Below are 15,038 nucleotides of genomic sequence, written 5' to 3' on the forward strand. Positions count from 1 at the left end.
TTCTGAGGCACGAACAGATGGCATCGATGGCAATATCATATTAAAAACCAGGAAATTAGGAAAGAATTTGACATTGTCAGCATCCAGGAATGCGTTAGCAGAGCTAATCTCAGGTGGTATGGTCACTTAAACAGAATGGGCGAGGAAAGATTAGCAAAACAAGTGTTCTCTGCCAGGTTGGTAAGAAAACGACCCAGAGGAAGACCATGATATAGGTGGATTGATACGGTACAAAGTGCCTTAGAAGATAGAAATATAAGATCTGATAATATTGGAGTCTTGACAAGTAACAGACTGATTTGGAGGAAAGTTGTAGATAGGAAATTAGTAATGATGTGAATTTTTCAAGTAGTACTATCATAGCCTGTACACCCCTTGAGGGTACATGTCAGGAATTTGATGATGATGATTGATGATGAATATTCCAATCTTGTCAGATCCATTTTGACTCTTAATTATGAATTCTTTATTTATTTTTGATAAAAGTCCCATGTGATAGATTACATAATCTATAAATATTTGTGCTATGACATTAATTGAACATCAGTCCTGTGTGTGAGTTAGAGATCAGAATGAGGAATAAGCAACTTAAGAAGAATTCTTGCAGATATAGGTTATCGGTTCAATTCTTAACTGTTCAAATGAACTGGATGGCAGTTCGGTTGAACAATTACCAAGCATTGCCTATGGTGCACCTCTTTTGGAAGAGGCATAAAACACAATCAGATTTTCTGTGTGATATTGGAGTAAGTCAGTAGGAAATAGGGAGCCTTTGGGGGGGGGGGGTTGATTCCTGAACAGAATCAAAGATTTTTAGCTACACTATTTGAAATGAAATGTGAGAATAGGACTTCAAAGGCATATGTTTATGGAAGGGTGATTTATACAAAATAAGTATAAATCATCTGGGTCATTGTTTGGATGAGAAGCAGTGCTTAAAGTGAAGATTCTAGATGTGCTTTCTAAAAGCTGAAGGAGCTACAGGAAACATTATGTTTCTGCTAGGAAAGGCTAGAAGTAAACCATAACCCATCTGGAATTTTCTGGGTATCTATGTACTGTGTAATCATGAATTTTATAATCATATAAAGTTATGTTACAATATTATATATGCCATATCTGGTATAGTACTTGCATATTTTTTTGATACATGTATATGTGGTCTGAAAATGCCAATTTCGGTGAACTATCAGCTACTTAGTTACCATTTAAAAATTAATAACATCAAACATCTAAATATTTTTATACATGTGTAATTTAATTATTTTCATTTTTTTTAATTGAATTGGTTGTTTAAAGTAATTTAATTATTAAAATTTTATTTTTATTTACAATCAGCATTCCCTATAGCAAACTCCTTTCACTTTGTTATAGTGGAAAGTTTGCTGTAGTGAATTTTATTTAAAAGTACATTGATGGACTTTCATTAGAACTATGAGTGAAAGTCAACTACATTTTCATAAATATAGTTATTTTCATAAACTATATTTATGAAAATAAACTATATTTTCATAAATATAGTTTAAAAGGGAGTTTGTATACATTCTAAATTGCTTTATTGACTGTGGTATTTCAAGCAACTTTTACCCAGCTATTTTTCAGTAACATTAAGTAAGATATGTAAAATTCAGTAAATCAGACCATGCTATCAGATAGTGCATAGTTTTAAGTTTTATCAGGAATGAATGATTATTATTATTTATTATGTGATGCATCCATGAAGTTCAATGATTTATCACAGAAGGGAACAATGCCATTCACTGTCCACCAGTGTACTACATAATCTGCTATCTGCGCATTATACCATCTCTTCCCCACCTTGTATTTTTGTCTGTTAATTGTATATGCTCTGGCTAGTTTGCTTGTATGCAGGGATGAAAATCTCAAGTTTTTCATCAGCTAAATGTACCTTCAGTTGAAAATGTTCCCATGTAAAGATTCCTCTTATCATAACAACTCAGATATTTTTCCTTTGAAGAGTACATTGTTGCTTTTCCAACTGTGCTACTACAGAGGCACTTATGGTGGATTATTTGCTTGTCCTAAAGAGCAAACTTTACTCTAGAACTATGCAACTTCTACCAATGAAAGGTTGTAAACTTGCCCATAGTTCATTACTACGATCAGTGTTGAGTTATAAGGGGCTCGAGGGGGCTTGCGTGAGCCCTTTGTTAAATTTTTCTCAAATTTGCGAGCCCCTTATTCTTCTTGTTTACTTTTTTATTTTTTAAAAAAAAAAAAATTTTTTTTTAAACAAATTAAGCGCCAAACTCATACCGTAACCTAACAAAAATTAGTCTATTCAGCAATGTATAGATTATTTGGAATTATTGTTTCAACGCCTCTATAACGAATGTGCCCAAGTTTGAAAATAAAATAAGCGCATGCGCTATCTTTACCCTTCTCCCTTCTGGTAGCCAATCATATGGTAAAACCAGTAGCCAATCAAATGTTTTATAAAAGATTATAAAAGATTTCATTCTTATTATATTTCATCATCATCATCATCAAATTCCTGCCGTGTACCCTCAAGGGGGTGTACAGGATACGATAGTACTACATGAAAAATTTACATCATTACTAACTTCCTATCTACAATTTTCCTCCAAATCAGTCTGTTACTTGTCAAGACATTACTAGATCTTATATTTCTATCGTCTAAGGCACTTTGTGCCATATCAATCCATCTATATCTTGGTCTTCCTCTAGCTCGTTTTCTTGCCAACCTGGCAGAGAACACGTGTTTTGCTAATCTTTCCTCGCCCATTCTGTTTAAGTGACCATACCACCTGAGATTAGCTCTGCTAACGCATTCCTGGATGCTGACAATGTCAAATTCTTTCCTAATATTCTCGTTTTTAATATGATATTGCCATTGATGCCATCTGTTCACACCACTAATCTTTCTCAGGACGCTGATATCTGCAGTCTCTAGTCTTTGGTCAAGTGTTTTACTTTTGACCCAGCTCTCAGATCCATAAGTTAAAAGTGGTTTAAACACTGTCTTGTATACAGCTAATTTAGTGTTCCGACTAATTTTTCTCTTATTCCATATGAATTTATTCAATTGACTTCCTATCATACCAGCTTTGTTGATTCTGTTGTCTATTTCCATATTTAATTTACCATCTTCACTAAAAATCGTGCCTAAGTAGCTGAAAGGTTTTACTTGTTCCACAGGTTCTCCATTCACAACACAGTTGACATTTTCAATGATTCTGCCTATTTTCATTGTCTTTGTCTTTTTAATGCTGACCTTCATACCATATCTATTACAACAGTTATTCAGTTTAGTCAGGGAATCTTGCAAACTTGCAGCAGATTTATTTGGAAGTATAACATCGTCCGCATAAAGCAAAGAGCTGACATTAACATCTCCAATTCTGATATCATGTTTAATACCACTTTCCTTCATAATGTACATCCTTGTCTCACACCAGATTTAACATTAAACCATCTTCCTGTACTTCCTTCAATTCTAACTGCTGACTTACAACTCAAATAAAGACTAAGTATTGCTTGATATAATGCCCCATTGACATCATATAACTGTAGCGTATTGAATAGCTTCTCTCTTGGCACCTTGTCATATGCCTTTTCCAAATCGACAAAAATTAAACACAGATCTTTGTTATGTTCCCATGATTTCTCCACTATTTGTCGTAAAGTGAAGATCTGATCCTGACAGCCTCTATTTGACCTGAATCCAGCTTGTTCTTCACCAAGCTTTTCTTCCACAATTCTTCTCAACTGTTTCTCAAGTATACTTGCATATATCTTACCAGGAACACTCAATAGGGAAATACTTCTGTAATTCTCACATTCAGTTTTATTTCCCTATTTTATGTATTGGTACTATGGCAGCTGTACTCCAATTATTGGGAATTCATCCCTCTGTCCAGGCATTCTGAACTATGCAGTGCAGCCACTGTAAGACTTTTATATCACCACACTTTAGCATTTCAAGTATGGATATGTATTCTTGACTGCATGCCTGGTCAGTGTTTTTTATCACTGTGCTGTCATCACTGCTTGTTTCTTTTAGCAAATTTTCAAAGTAATTACTCCATACTTCATGGATATCTTTTTCTCCCATTTTCATTTCACCTTTATCATCTCTGTCTCCTTTTACAGCACTCTTTCCTCCATTCCTAAACTTCTTCAACAACCTCCAGAATATTTTGCCACCTTCTTGATATTTATTTTGTATGTTCTTGCCAAAGTTCTCTCATGACTTTTGTTTAGCTAGTTTTACACACTGTTAAGCTTTCTTACATTTGTCTCTGTATTCTCTAAGCGCACAAGCTGACTTATTTGCCAGGAACTTTTGATATGCTTTCTTCTTTTCCTTCACTGTCTCTTTAACTTCCTGTGTTCACCATGGAGTTCTAATTTTTCTATCCTTGCAGACAACTTCACCACATGCCTCTCTGGCTGAATCAATCAGGGTTTTCTTCAAGGTTTGCCACTGAATCTCCAAGGTATAATTCCTGTTCTCAACTCCTTCATTTTTTCTTCAATGATCTTTGTGTATTTTAATCTACAGTTTAATCCTCAACTTTTATTCTCTTTAAAACTTTCTTACATGTCATTCTTTTCAATATGAAATTCAATTTTATCCTGCTCAAGACTAAATAGTGATCACTTCCAATTTCAAATCCTCTGTACACTCTGGTGTCCTGCACCAAGGAGAAAACATCACTATCCACAATAACATAGTCAATGAGACTTTTCTTATTTCTTGCCTCTTTTCTCCATGTGAATTTGTGCACATTTTTATGTTGGAACATGGTGTTAGTAATAACCAGTCCATATCCTGAGCAGAAATCCAACAGGTATTTGGCATTATTATTAGCTTTGCTCTTTTCTCCAAATTTTCTCAAAACATTTTTGTATGTCTGACAATCACTTCCTACTCTGCTATTTAGATCCCCAACAAGGACCAACTTTTCCTTTTCCATTGGATCAGTAGCTTTCTCTAGAGCCTCAAAAAATTCCTCCATTATTATCCTGTGGGATAATAATGGAGGAATTCCTCCATTATATCCTGTGGAACCATAGCCACAAATAAGTCTCATTGTCCAGTTCCCCATTCTGATATTTGCCCAAATCACTCTACTTGACACTGCCTGCCATTCAATAAGATGAGCCTCGTATTTTGTGTTGAATACTATGGCTACCCCTTCTTTTCCTTGATTGTCATTGCCTGAATATAACATTTTGTATTTATTGCTCAGAAAGATCTCACCAGTTTTTGTCTTTTTTGTTTCAGTCACCCCTAATATGTCGATCTGGTACTTATCTAATTACTATGTGAGCTCCATTTCTTTGCCATTCAGGCTTCTTATGTAAGATAAATTCACACAGATGATTTGTGCGCAAATATTTCATGAAACATGAAATATTTGTTTAAAAATGATAAACTTTAGAGGTTGATTGTCTTCTCATATTTTTTTATTGGAATTTGTACACAAGCTGTATTAATATAAGTTTTTGTGTGAAATACGGCTTTTTTTTTTTTTTTTTCTTTTGCTCGACGATGTGAGCCATTGGTTAAAATTTCCATAGCTCATCACTGACTACGATAAATTACAAACATCCATGCCAATGGTTGGATTGGCCTTCCATACAACAAACACAAGCCATCAAGTAGTTTGGCAATAAACAGAAATGCCATATGTTGATCATAATAGTTTTACAAGAAAGTTTACAGAATCCTTGAAAATGCTCCAGATCCCCATGGAATGTAATAAAAATCAAGGCTTAATCCTATACCAAGTTTGGTTTGCTTTCATCAAAAATCTAACAACTGCAGACTGGAATATGACATACATCATGCTACAAAATGTGACAGCAACATCTGGCATTGTTCCAATGCATATAAGTAATTAATAAAATGGTTTATTCTGGTTACTTGTTTGTATGTGCTAATTGTGAAGTTCTGATACTATCTGCTATGTGTAATTAATTTTTTCTATACACCTGATGATGATGATGTAAGTCTGATGACTTACGAAACTTGTTGGATTCTATTGTTTATTTTATTAAACCTGTTATATGTTTAGCAACATGTGGTCTCAGTACCACAAATTAACTGAAGAACAGCATGAATTGTTATGTCTCAGAATATGTCCAAAATATCTGACTTTTCTCTTTTTAATTTCTTTCATCAGGCTCCTGTTGACGCCTGCCATCTCTAGTACCTCTTCATTTGTCTTTTTTTCTTTCCATGATATTCTCATAATTCTTCGCAGCATCCACATTTCAAAGGCCTCCAGTTTTTTCACACTCAGATTGGAGAGTGCTTATGTTTCTACTCCATATAATAATGTAGACCATATGTAGCATTTGGAGATTCTTAGTCTTGTTTTCAGATTTAATTCTCTAGATGTTAGTAGATTTTTCATAATGTTGAAAGTTGACCTTGCAATTTCAATCCTTTTTCTAATTTCATCTTCTGTCCTGCCATTCTCTGTGATCAAGTGTCCGAGGTATATGTATTTTTGCACCTGTTCTAATTTATTTCCTTTTATATCGATGCATATTTTTGGTATTTTCTTTTCTCTTGAAATTATCATGATTTTTGTCTTTTGAAAGTTGAAACTGAGGCTATACTGTTCGCTATACTTGAGGGTTTCATCCATAAGAGTTTTGAGGTCACATTTGTTTTCAGCTAGAAGAATTGGGTCATCTGCATGCAAGCCCTCAACCTAGGTTATTAATATTTCTTCCCCTACAGTGATTCCTTTCAGGTTACTAATTTTATTAAATATTTCTTCTGTGTATAGGTTAAAGAGAATCGGAGAAAAGACACAGCCTTGTCTCACACCTTTCTGAACTGGAAATTCTTCTGAGGTCTCTCTATTTATTCTCAAAGATGCAGTCTGTTCCCAGTAAAGATTAGTTAATAGCCTAATGTCTTTTCCATCCATGCCTATTTTTGAAAGGATTTCAATTAATTGTTCATGTTGGACATTGTCGAATGCCTTTTTGTAATCTATGAAGCAGAGGTACACATCTTTTTGTTTTTCTAGATATCTTTCTATGATGGTTCTGACGTTGAAAATACCTTCTCTTGTACCTACATTTTCCTTGAAGCCACTTTGTGTATTATTTATTTCTATGTTTATTTTTCTTTTATTTCTTTCAAGAATAACATATAGGAGGACTTTTGATACTTGACTGATGAGGCTGATTGTCCTGAACTCTTCACATCTTGTAGCTTTTGTTTATTTTTGGGGAATTGGAACGAAAATTGAGTGATTAATATCTTTGGGTAAAAATCCAGTCTCGTATATTTTATTGCATAATTTTGTTAGAAATTTCAGTCATCCTTCATCGAGAGCCCTCAACCATTCTGCCAAGAATGGTTGAGGGCTCTCAATCTATTCCTGCAGCTTTATGTGGTTTTAGTTTTCTGACGGCATTTTCAACTTCACAGAGTAAAATGGATGGTCCTTCTAAATCAGTCTGTTCAGGAATATCATTTCTTTGTTGTTCATATAATTTCCTTGTGTATTCAATCCATCTTTCCATGATTTCTTTTTTATCCATTAGAATATGGTCTCTTGAGTCTCTAATGACACTTGCATGGTTTGCTGTATTTGTCCCGCTTGTCATTTCTCTGATCTTTTCATGCATTTCTCTGTTTTCTATCAAGGTTTTCTATATCTATACATTTATATTTAATCCATTCCTCTTTGGCTTTCCTGCATTCTTTTTTTATTTCTTTATTCATGCTTTTATATTCAGGTTTGTTCTTTAACTTTTTTCTTTGTTCCATCAACGTCAATATTTTTTCATTCATCCAAGGTTTATTCCTTTTCCTTTTTAATTGTGGGAGTGTATTTTTGGCTGCTTCATTGATGCTATTCTTGAATGTTTGCCAGTTCATGTTAATTTCATCAATTGGCGTTCTATTTTCTGTGTGAGTTGTGGTGTCAGACTTGTTAAGGGATTTTGTGAATTCTTTTATAAAGCAGTCTTTAACTTCTTGGTTGTTAAGTGAGTCTGAATTATAAGTTTCTCCTATGAATGGTTGGCTTGGTATCTTAAGTTTTATTTTGATTTTTGCAATCACTGGGTTGTGGTCCGATCCTATGTCTGCTCCAGGATATGTTTTTGTTTGTGTTATTGCATTTCGGAATCTTTTGCTTATTATTATATAGTCAATTTGGTTTCTATAGATGCCCCCAGGGCTTGTCCAGGTATATAGACTTCTGGGAGGATGTTTAAACAGTGTGTTGGCAATTATTAGGTCATTGGTTTCACAGAATTGAATTAATCTTTCACCTCTTTCATTTCTGATTCCAAGCCCTTGGTTTCCCATGCAAAATGAGATTTTTTTTTTCTGAGCCCACTTTTGCATTTAGGTCACCCATCAGAGTGGAGACTATATGTACAATAAAATAAATTAAAACTTTTAGAGATATTTGATAAAAGTAAATAATTTATAGTGGTCTGTCAGTGATGCATATTAAATACCAATGGTTATTTTTCAGTGTATGTTGCATTCTTAATTTAATTTTTTGTGCATTTGACTACTACTCCACTGTATGCTAAATAGTACAGATCAAGTAGTTGAATTGCAGAGATATGTTAAAATGTGTAGATAGTCAAATAGATGAATTTGTTGAATCTTGGTAATAATAATCCTAAATGGGGAAAAAATAAAACTATATATTAAAGATCCCAAGAAATTATATTCTTGGTTTAATCCTTTTTCCAAGTGTAAGCAAACAATGTTTACGCTTGAGGTATATTCACAACTGGGTTAGTTATATGTAAAGGTTAATGACTTCACATCAATTACCTTAGTATCCCATAATTCAAAGTACATGCACACCCTTTCAGATATGTATAATGCAATGCATTATGGGAAGGGCTACTACTACTCAGACTGATTTCAACCTTTATTGAGGTCTCATCAGTGGGAGGAGCCAGATGCCAAAGATGCCAAGGTTGAAGTAATGCAGAAATCATATATTACCCATATGCAAGTAGTCAAAAGGTATCACACCTTATTATTAAATTACTCTGGATTAAATTACTTTGCATTATGGAATACTAAGGCAGTTGATATGAAATCATTAGTCTTTATATACAAGTAACCCAGTTGTGATGATACTTCACATGCAAAAATTGTTGGTTTGCACTTGGATAAAGGATTAAATCAAGAATATAATTTCTTGGCATCTTTAATTTGTAGTATAACCAAGTGAAACAACTTTCAACATTATTTCTAATCCAGAGTAATTTAATAATAAGGTGTGACACCTTTTGGCTACTTGTATATGGGTAATATATGATTTCTGCATTACTTCAACTTTGTATCGCTTCTGGGTCTGGCTCCCACTGGTGACATTTATTAATACTCATCATTGGGTTTGCTTTCTTCCTGGGGAGTAGAGAGGCTCTATTCAGTGGCTGACCTTTCACTGGATGAAACCACTGCTGAGTTTTCTGTCCTGGAGAGATTCAATTCAAGTCAGGAGTGATGAATTTAGTAGTAAATCTTTAGAGTGACTCAATAAGATTTAGAGTGATTTGTAGATCACTCAAGAGTTTTTGGAAAGATGTCCATACACTTAAACATTCCCCATAAGCTCAAAACTGGTCTGGGTAATAGACCTTCTTATAATGCATTGCATTATACACATCTGAAAGGATACATGCTTTGTATTATGGGATATTAAAGCAGTTGACTTGAAGTCATTAGTCCTCTATATACGAGTAACCCAGTTGTGAAGATACTTCACATGCAAACTTATAAACAAGGTCACTTATAAACATTGTTTGCTTACACTTGGATAAAGGATTAAACCAAGAATATAATTTCTTGGCATCTTTAATTTATAGTATAACCAAGTGAGAAAACTTTCAACATAGAACTTAACTATATATATATTATATACATTTATTAATTAATATATTGTATGGTGAAATATTGATTTATTTTCAGCTCTTGGCCAGGTGATGCTGTATGTAGATGGAATGAATGGTGTAATAGATCACAATGAGACCATTCAGTGGCTGTATTCATTAATAGCATCAAAGGTATGTTTTAACTTTTGAATGTATCAAGAATTTATGTAGCTTTGCATGGGCAAAATTAATTATTGAAGTATAGAGCCAAGAGACTTCAATTTGGCATAAGTAAGATATTGAAACAGACAATAATTATGAAAGTTTCAAAATTTATGAGAATATAATTTATGAGAACTTATAAGAATATAATGTTTGGCATGGAGTTGCCTTGGATTTGCTTTACTTAAAGTATATGGTCACTTCCCAGGAGCCATATATATTCACCTTTTATAAGTGCATTGATTATACTTAAATATAAAGAGCTAATAAGCTTCATTTCGGCGATATAAACAATATTTTAAATTAAGGGGATATAAAATCCACATTGTTTTAAAACCGAATGAGAAACTCAAAGATTGGAATCAGAGAGTTTCATGCCGAATATAGTAAACTATAAAGTATCGGCGATCACTAGCGTGAGCTAATGCAAGTGACCCTAGTACGTAGTACAATATCGGACAACTCGTTGCAAAGGTGGGGAAAGTTCAGATCGCTATTCTTAGGTATTTTCCATAATGTAAAAACACATTTCCTAGGAAATGTATGCTGTTATTACATTATGGAGGGAGGTCACTACCCAGACCGGTTTCAGCCTTTTTTGAGGCTTCATCAGTGAGTAGCTAGACCATAATACCAAAGTGTATAGCGAAAAGAACTTATATACAAAAAAGAACTTATATTTGAAATGTAAAAACACATTTCCTAGGAAATGTATGCTGTTATTACATTATGGAGGGAGGTCACTACCCAGACCGGTTTCAGCCTTTTTTGAGGCTTCATCAGTGAGTAGCTAGACCATAATACCAAAGTGTATAGCGAAAAGAACTTATATACTCTGCTATACGAGTTTCTGAAGAAGGTGCGACCATTAAGTTGCACCTTCTTCGGAAACTCGTATAGCAGACTATATAAGTTCTTTTCGCTATACACTTTGGTATTATGGTCTAGCTACTCACTGATGAAGCCTCAAAAAAGGCTGAAACCGGTCTGGGTAGTGACCTCCCTCCATAATGTAATAACAGCATACATTTCCTAGGAAATGTGTTTTTACATTATGGAAAATACCTAAGAATAGCGATCTGAACTTTCCCCACCTTTGCAACGAGTTGTCCGATATTGTACTACGATATTGTACTACGTATCACTTGCATTAGCTCACGCTAGTGATCGCCGATACTTTATAGTTTACTATATTCGGTTTTAAAACAATGTGGATTTTATATCCCCTTAATTTAAAGCATTGATTATATTTCACTGGCATGACATGGCCTGGTCAAAAGATCAATTTCCTGATGATTGGAGTGGATCTCTCATAGTACCTATCTATAAAAAAGGGAATAAAGCTGAATGTGAGAATTACAGAGGAATTTCTCTACTAAGTGTTCCTGGTAAGATTTATGCAAGCATACTTGAAAAGAGGTTGAGAAAGATTGTGTTGACAAAATGTCTTCAAGGATATTTTTCCTGAAAGGTTCATTGCTTCAAAAAGTGACAGAGAGAGAGAGAGAGAGAGAGAAACACATTTGCTCATCTTTAATAATGATAGTAGAACTGTTTATTAAATAGAAAATAACCTGAAGTAAGGCAATGTTGATATGATATAAAGCAAGTCTTGATTAATATTATGAAACCAGAATATTAGTGAATATGTTAAAACTGACAAAGATGTCTGTTTGTTCAAGTTTGAATTTTTTTTATATTATGTTTAAAGTAAGTAAAATTTATTTTATGTAGCACTACATATTTCCACTCAGTTTATTTCCATTTTGGTAGGAAGGCTTATTAAGCTCTCCCATATTATGGTTTGTCGTATTTGTTTTGGTAATGGATGGAGGGATTTTTATCCTCAAACTGTGTAGAAGTGCAGTGTACTTCCATTATCCGCAGTCAACAGTTTGGCTGATGACAGTGCATTGCACTTTTATTTCATTTGACAAACTTTGCACTCCAAAAAAGAAACTTTTTTTATCCAGTCTTACTGATAATTCTAGCTTCTAATTTTATTGACATGAATATCAAATACTGTTCCTGATCATCCAAGAAATTAGATTTTTCTCTTTTGACCTAAATGTTACTTTACTTCCGAATAACTGCTAGCTCTATACAAATCATAAAGATGGTGCCCTAAAGAGTACCCTAAAATACTTGACTCAGTTCAGAAGAGAACAAGTAGATTTATAAATGATCTGTTTCTGATCAATTTACTACTTCTCTCTCTCTCTCTATTATGACAGATGGTTCAGTTTCTGTTATGTGTATCACTGTACCCCAGAATTAGATTCAGCAATTCTCCCACTCTCCTCTAAATCTCGTAAAGCATATATACAGCAGCTACTTACTATCCTTTCACATTTCAACTAAAATTTCATAAAATATTTCTTCCTTTTATGCTGTTTTCTTCTGGATTAGCCTTTCTTCTTATATACTGCCTAGAGAGTTCCATTTTCACATTCTCAAATCCAGTGTTAAGAAGCTTCTTTTTTCTCATCAACTTTCTGACTAGTTCAGCTTATCTTACAGTATTATAATCTATAAATGGTCAGAAAGTCTCATCTTCCTTTTTTTTTTTTTTTTTTTTTACTCTCTTTTACCTTGCAGTGTCCAGGGTTAATTAATCATCAGACCTCAAACCGTTCAGAGGATAAGGTGGTCAGCCCTATGCACGGGCTATGGCTGAGGAAGATCCTCAGCCACAGCCAAGTTAGCCGGTCTTGGGTGTGGTTTTAATGTGATTTTTTTTATTTATGTTTTTTATGTTTTCTTAACTTACATGAATTAACTGATTTAAATAAAAATATTTTTTTCTTGGATATGTCATTTTTGTTTATATAATTAAAAAAAAAATTATTTCGGAACATAACCCTACTTTTTCTATGTGATGAGTCTCGCATAATGCGATTCATATAGTGCTGCATTTCTATGGAACCTAACATCTGCGTTATACAAGGGTCACCTGTATATATCTACAGAAGGAAAGTAAATATAGCTGCAAAGGTTAATGATAATCACTTCTGCTGTCTTTAGGTTTTTAATTTCATGTAATTCTAAAGAGTAATCTCCAAAAATATAAAATCAGTGTACAGTCATTTTTGGAGAGTGCATTTTATAACAGAATTTGCTTTTATGTAATATTTTGATTTTCTTCTATTTAATTCTGGGCATAGTTACTAATGGCCTAATCTGTAAGATTTTACATGGCAGTATCTACAAAATGAATATCATGTGCATATTTCCTTGAAAGTGGTATAAGGAATATGTGAGCAGTGGAGGATAGGGTTTTTTGCATGGAAAGTAGTGGGTGATTGCAGTGCATTTTTATATGAGAGGCTGATGAGTGCAGAGATAGTGAGTTCATGGAAGACACTTTGATGAGTTAGGTTTGTCACAGTGGGTCCTTTCATGATGAGTATTTTGACTTCATAGAGGTCTGATTATAATAATAACATGCTGCTCCATTTGTCTGTTCAAAGTAGGAAATTTTACAAGAGCAAGGAACTTGGTGGATACTAGGATATAATAATAAAGGCATTGTCTTTGTCAAAAAAAATAAAACAAAACTATTATTTAAGGTCTAAAAGTGTTTGTATGTTTGTGAATTATATATTCATTATTGTGTTCATTTAACTGACAACATATTTATCATATAGAATCTTAAAATCCTTGACACTCCTTGCATTAACAACATATTTTAGTAATGCTTTTCATTCACTGACAATTCTCCATGTAATAAATCTACTCCTCGCACCCATCTTCACCACATTTTTACATAACTTCCAGGGATGACCTCTGGTTCTTCCCCTCTCACCTTCTACTCATTTTAGAATCCCCTCTGAATTAATATGATAAAAATCATCTCTCTAACTTAAATGCCCCTATCATATCACCTCTTTTCCTCCTATCTACCAAACTCTGCAATCTACGTTTCTTCAACCTCTCTCCATAGCCAGCACTCCAAAGTCCTGAGATTGTCTTAGTCACTCATCTCTGGATCCTCTCCAGTGTCTCCACATCACATTGAAAACCAGGTGACCAGATCTGAGTGCAATAGTCCAAGTGTGGTCTGACCAGTGCCTTAAACAGTGGCACAACCACTTTCTTATCCCTACATGTTAGAGTACTTCTTATCATAGCAGCACTATGATGTGCAGCCTTTGTAACACTAGCAATATGCCCTCCAAACTTCAGTCTACTGTTAATCATCACTCCCAAATCCTAATCTCATCCACCTCCTGCAGTATGGTACCATTGATATAGTGCACAGCCTTATATTTCTGCACTCCAAAATGCAACACCTTGCACTTATCAATATTAAAACTACAATCCCACTCCTTTGTCCAGTAAAAAGTCTTTTGAAATCTTCCTGAAGGGAATTAACAGCAACAGTGCTACTTATAATTCTTCCCAACTTCGCATCATCAGCAAACAGCTGAAGATCCCCTGTCAGTCCACAGGACATATCGTTTACGAACAAGTTAAACAGCAGATGCCGTTCCTGTAGCTACAGAGTGGATATGAAATGGTTATGAAACCATATACTTAAATGCTATGTATTTTATATCATTCTGTTATATTCCATGAATCATATGCCATATAATTCTGTTCATCCTGTAACAAGAAGTAAGAATTATTAGGCAAAACTAGTAATTCAGGACAGTGTTGCACTCTACATGAGAAAATCTATCCATTTACTAAATTATATTAATTGTTTAAACATTTATACATTTATTTGCCTTCAGAGAAGATACAAGATAACTTAAAATCTATCCTGCTAAATACTGAAATGTATGCATTGCTGCAGTGTGTGTATATGTATATTTAAGTATTAAAAATGTTTGAATTATAGAGATAAGAATTTTTATTTTAAATCAAATGATAATTATTAATAGAAGCTAGAACATTTATTTTGGATTATCTCATGATCTTCAAGTTTACACAATAGAGTGCTATTAATA

General features: G+C 33.8%; 1 protein-coding gene across 3 annotated transcripts in view; it reads left to right on the forward strand.

The window, feature by feature from the left end:
• LOC150103262 (FH1/FH2 domain-containing protein 3-like) overlaps positions 1-15,038 on the forward strand; it is a 469,484-nt gene that overhangs the window by 263,744 nt on the left and 190,702 nt on the right. For 2 of the 3 annotated variants that reach the window (XM_090397848.1, XM_090397847.1), the window contains exon 8: positions 9,962-10,056. In XM_090397848.1, coding sequence (XP_090253974.1) covers positions 9,962-10,056 — 95 coding nt within the window. The remainder of the gene's footprint in view (positions 1-9,961; positions 10,057-15,038) is intronic. The other variant, XM_090397849.1, reaches the window with a different exon arrangement.

Source organism: Typopeltis vanoorti, chromosome 9 (genome assembly GCF_054136105.1).
Source record: "Typopeltis vanoorti isolate ZY-2024b chromosome 9, IOZ_Tvanoo_1.0, whole genome shotgun sequence".
NCBI classification, from domain to species: domain Eukaryota; kingdom Metazoa; phylum Arthropoda; class Arachnida; order Uropygi; family Thelyphonidae; genus Typopeltis; species Typopeltis vanoorti.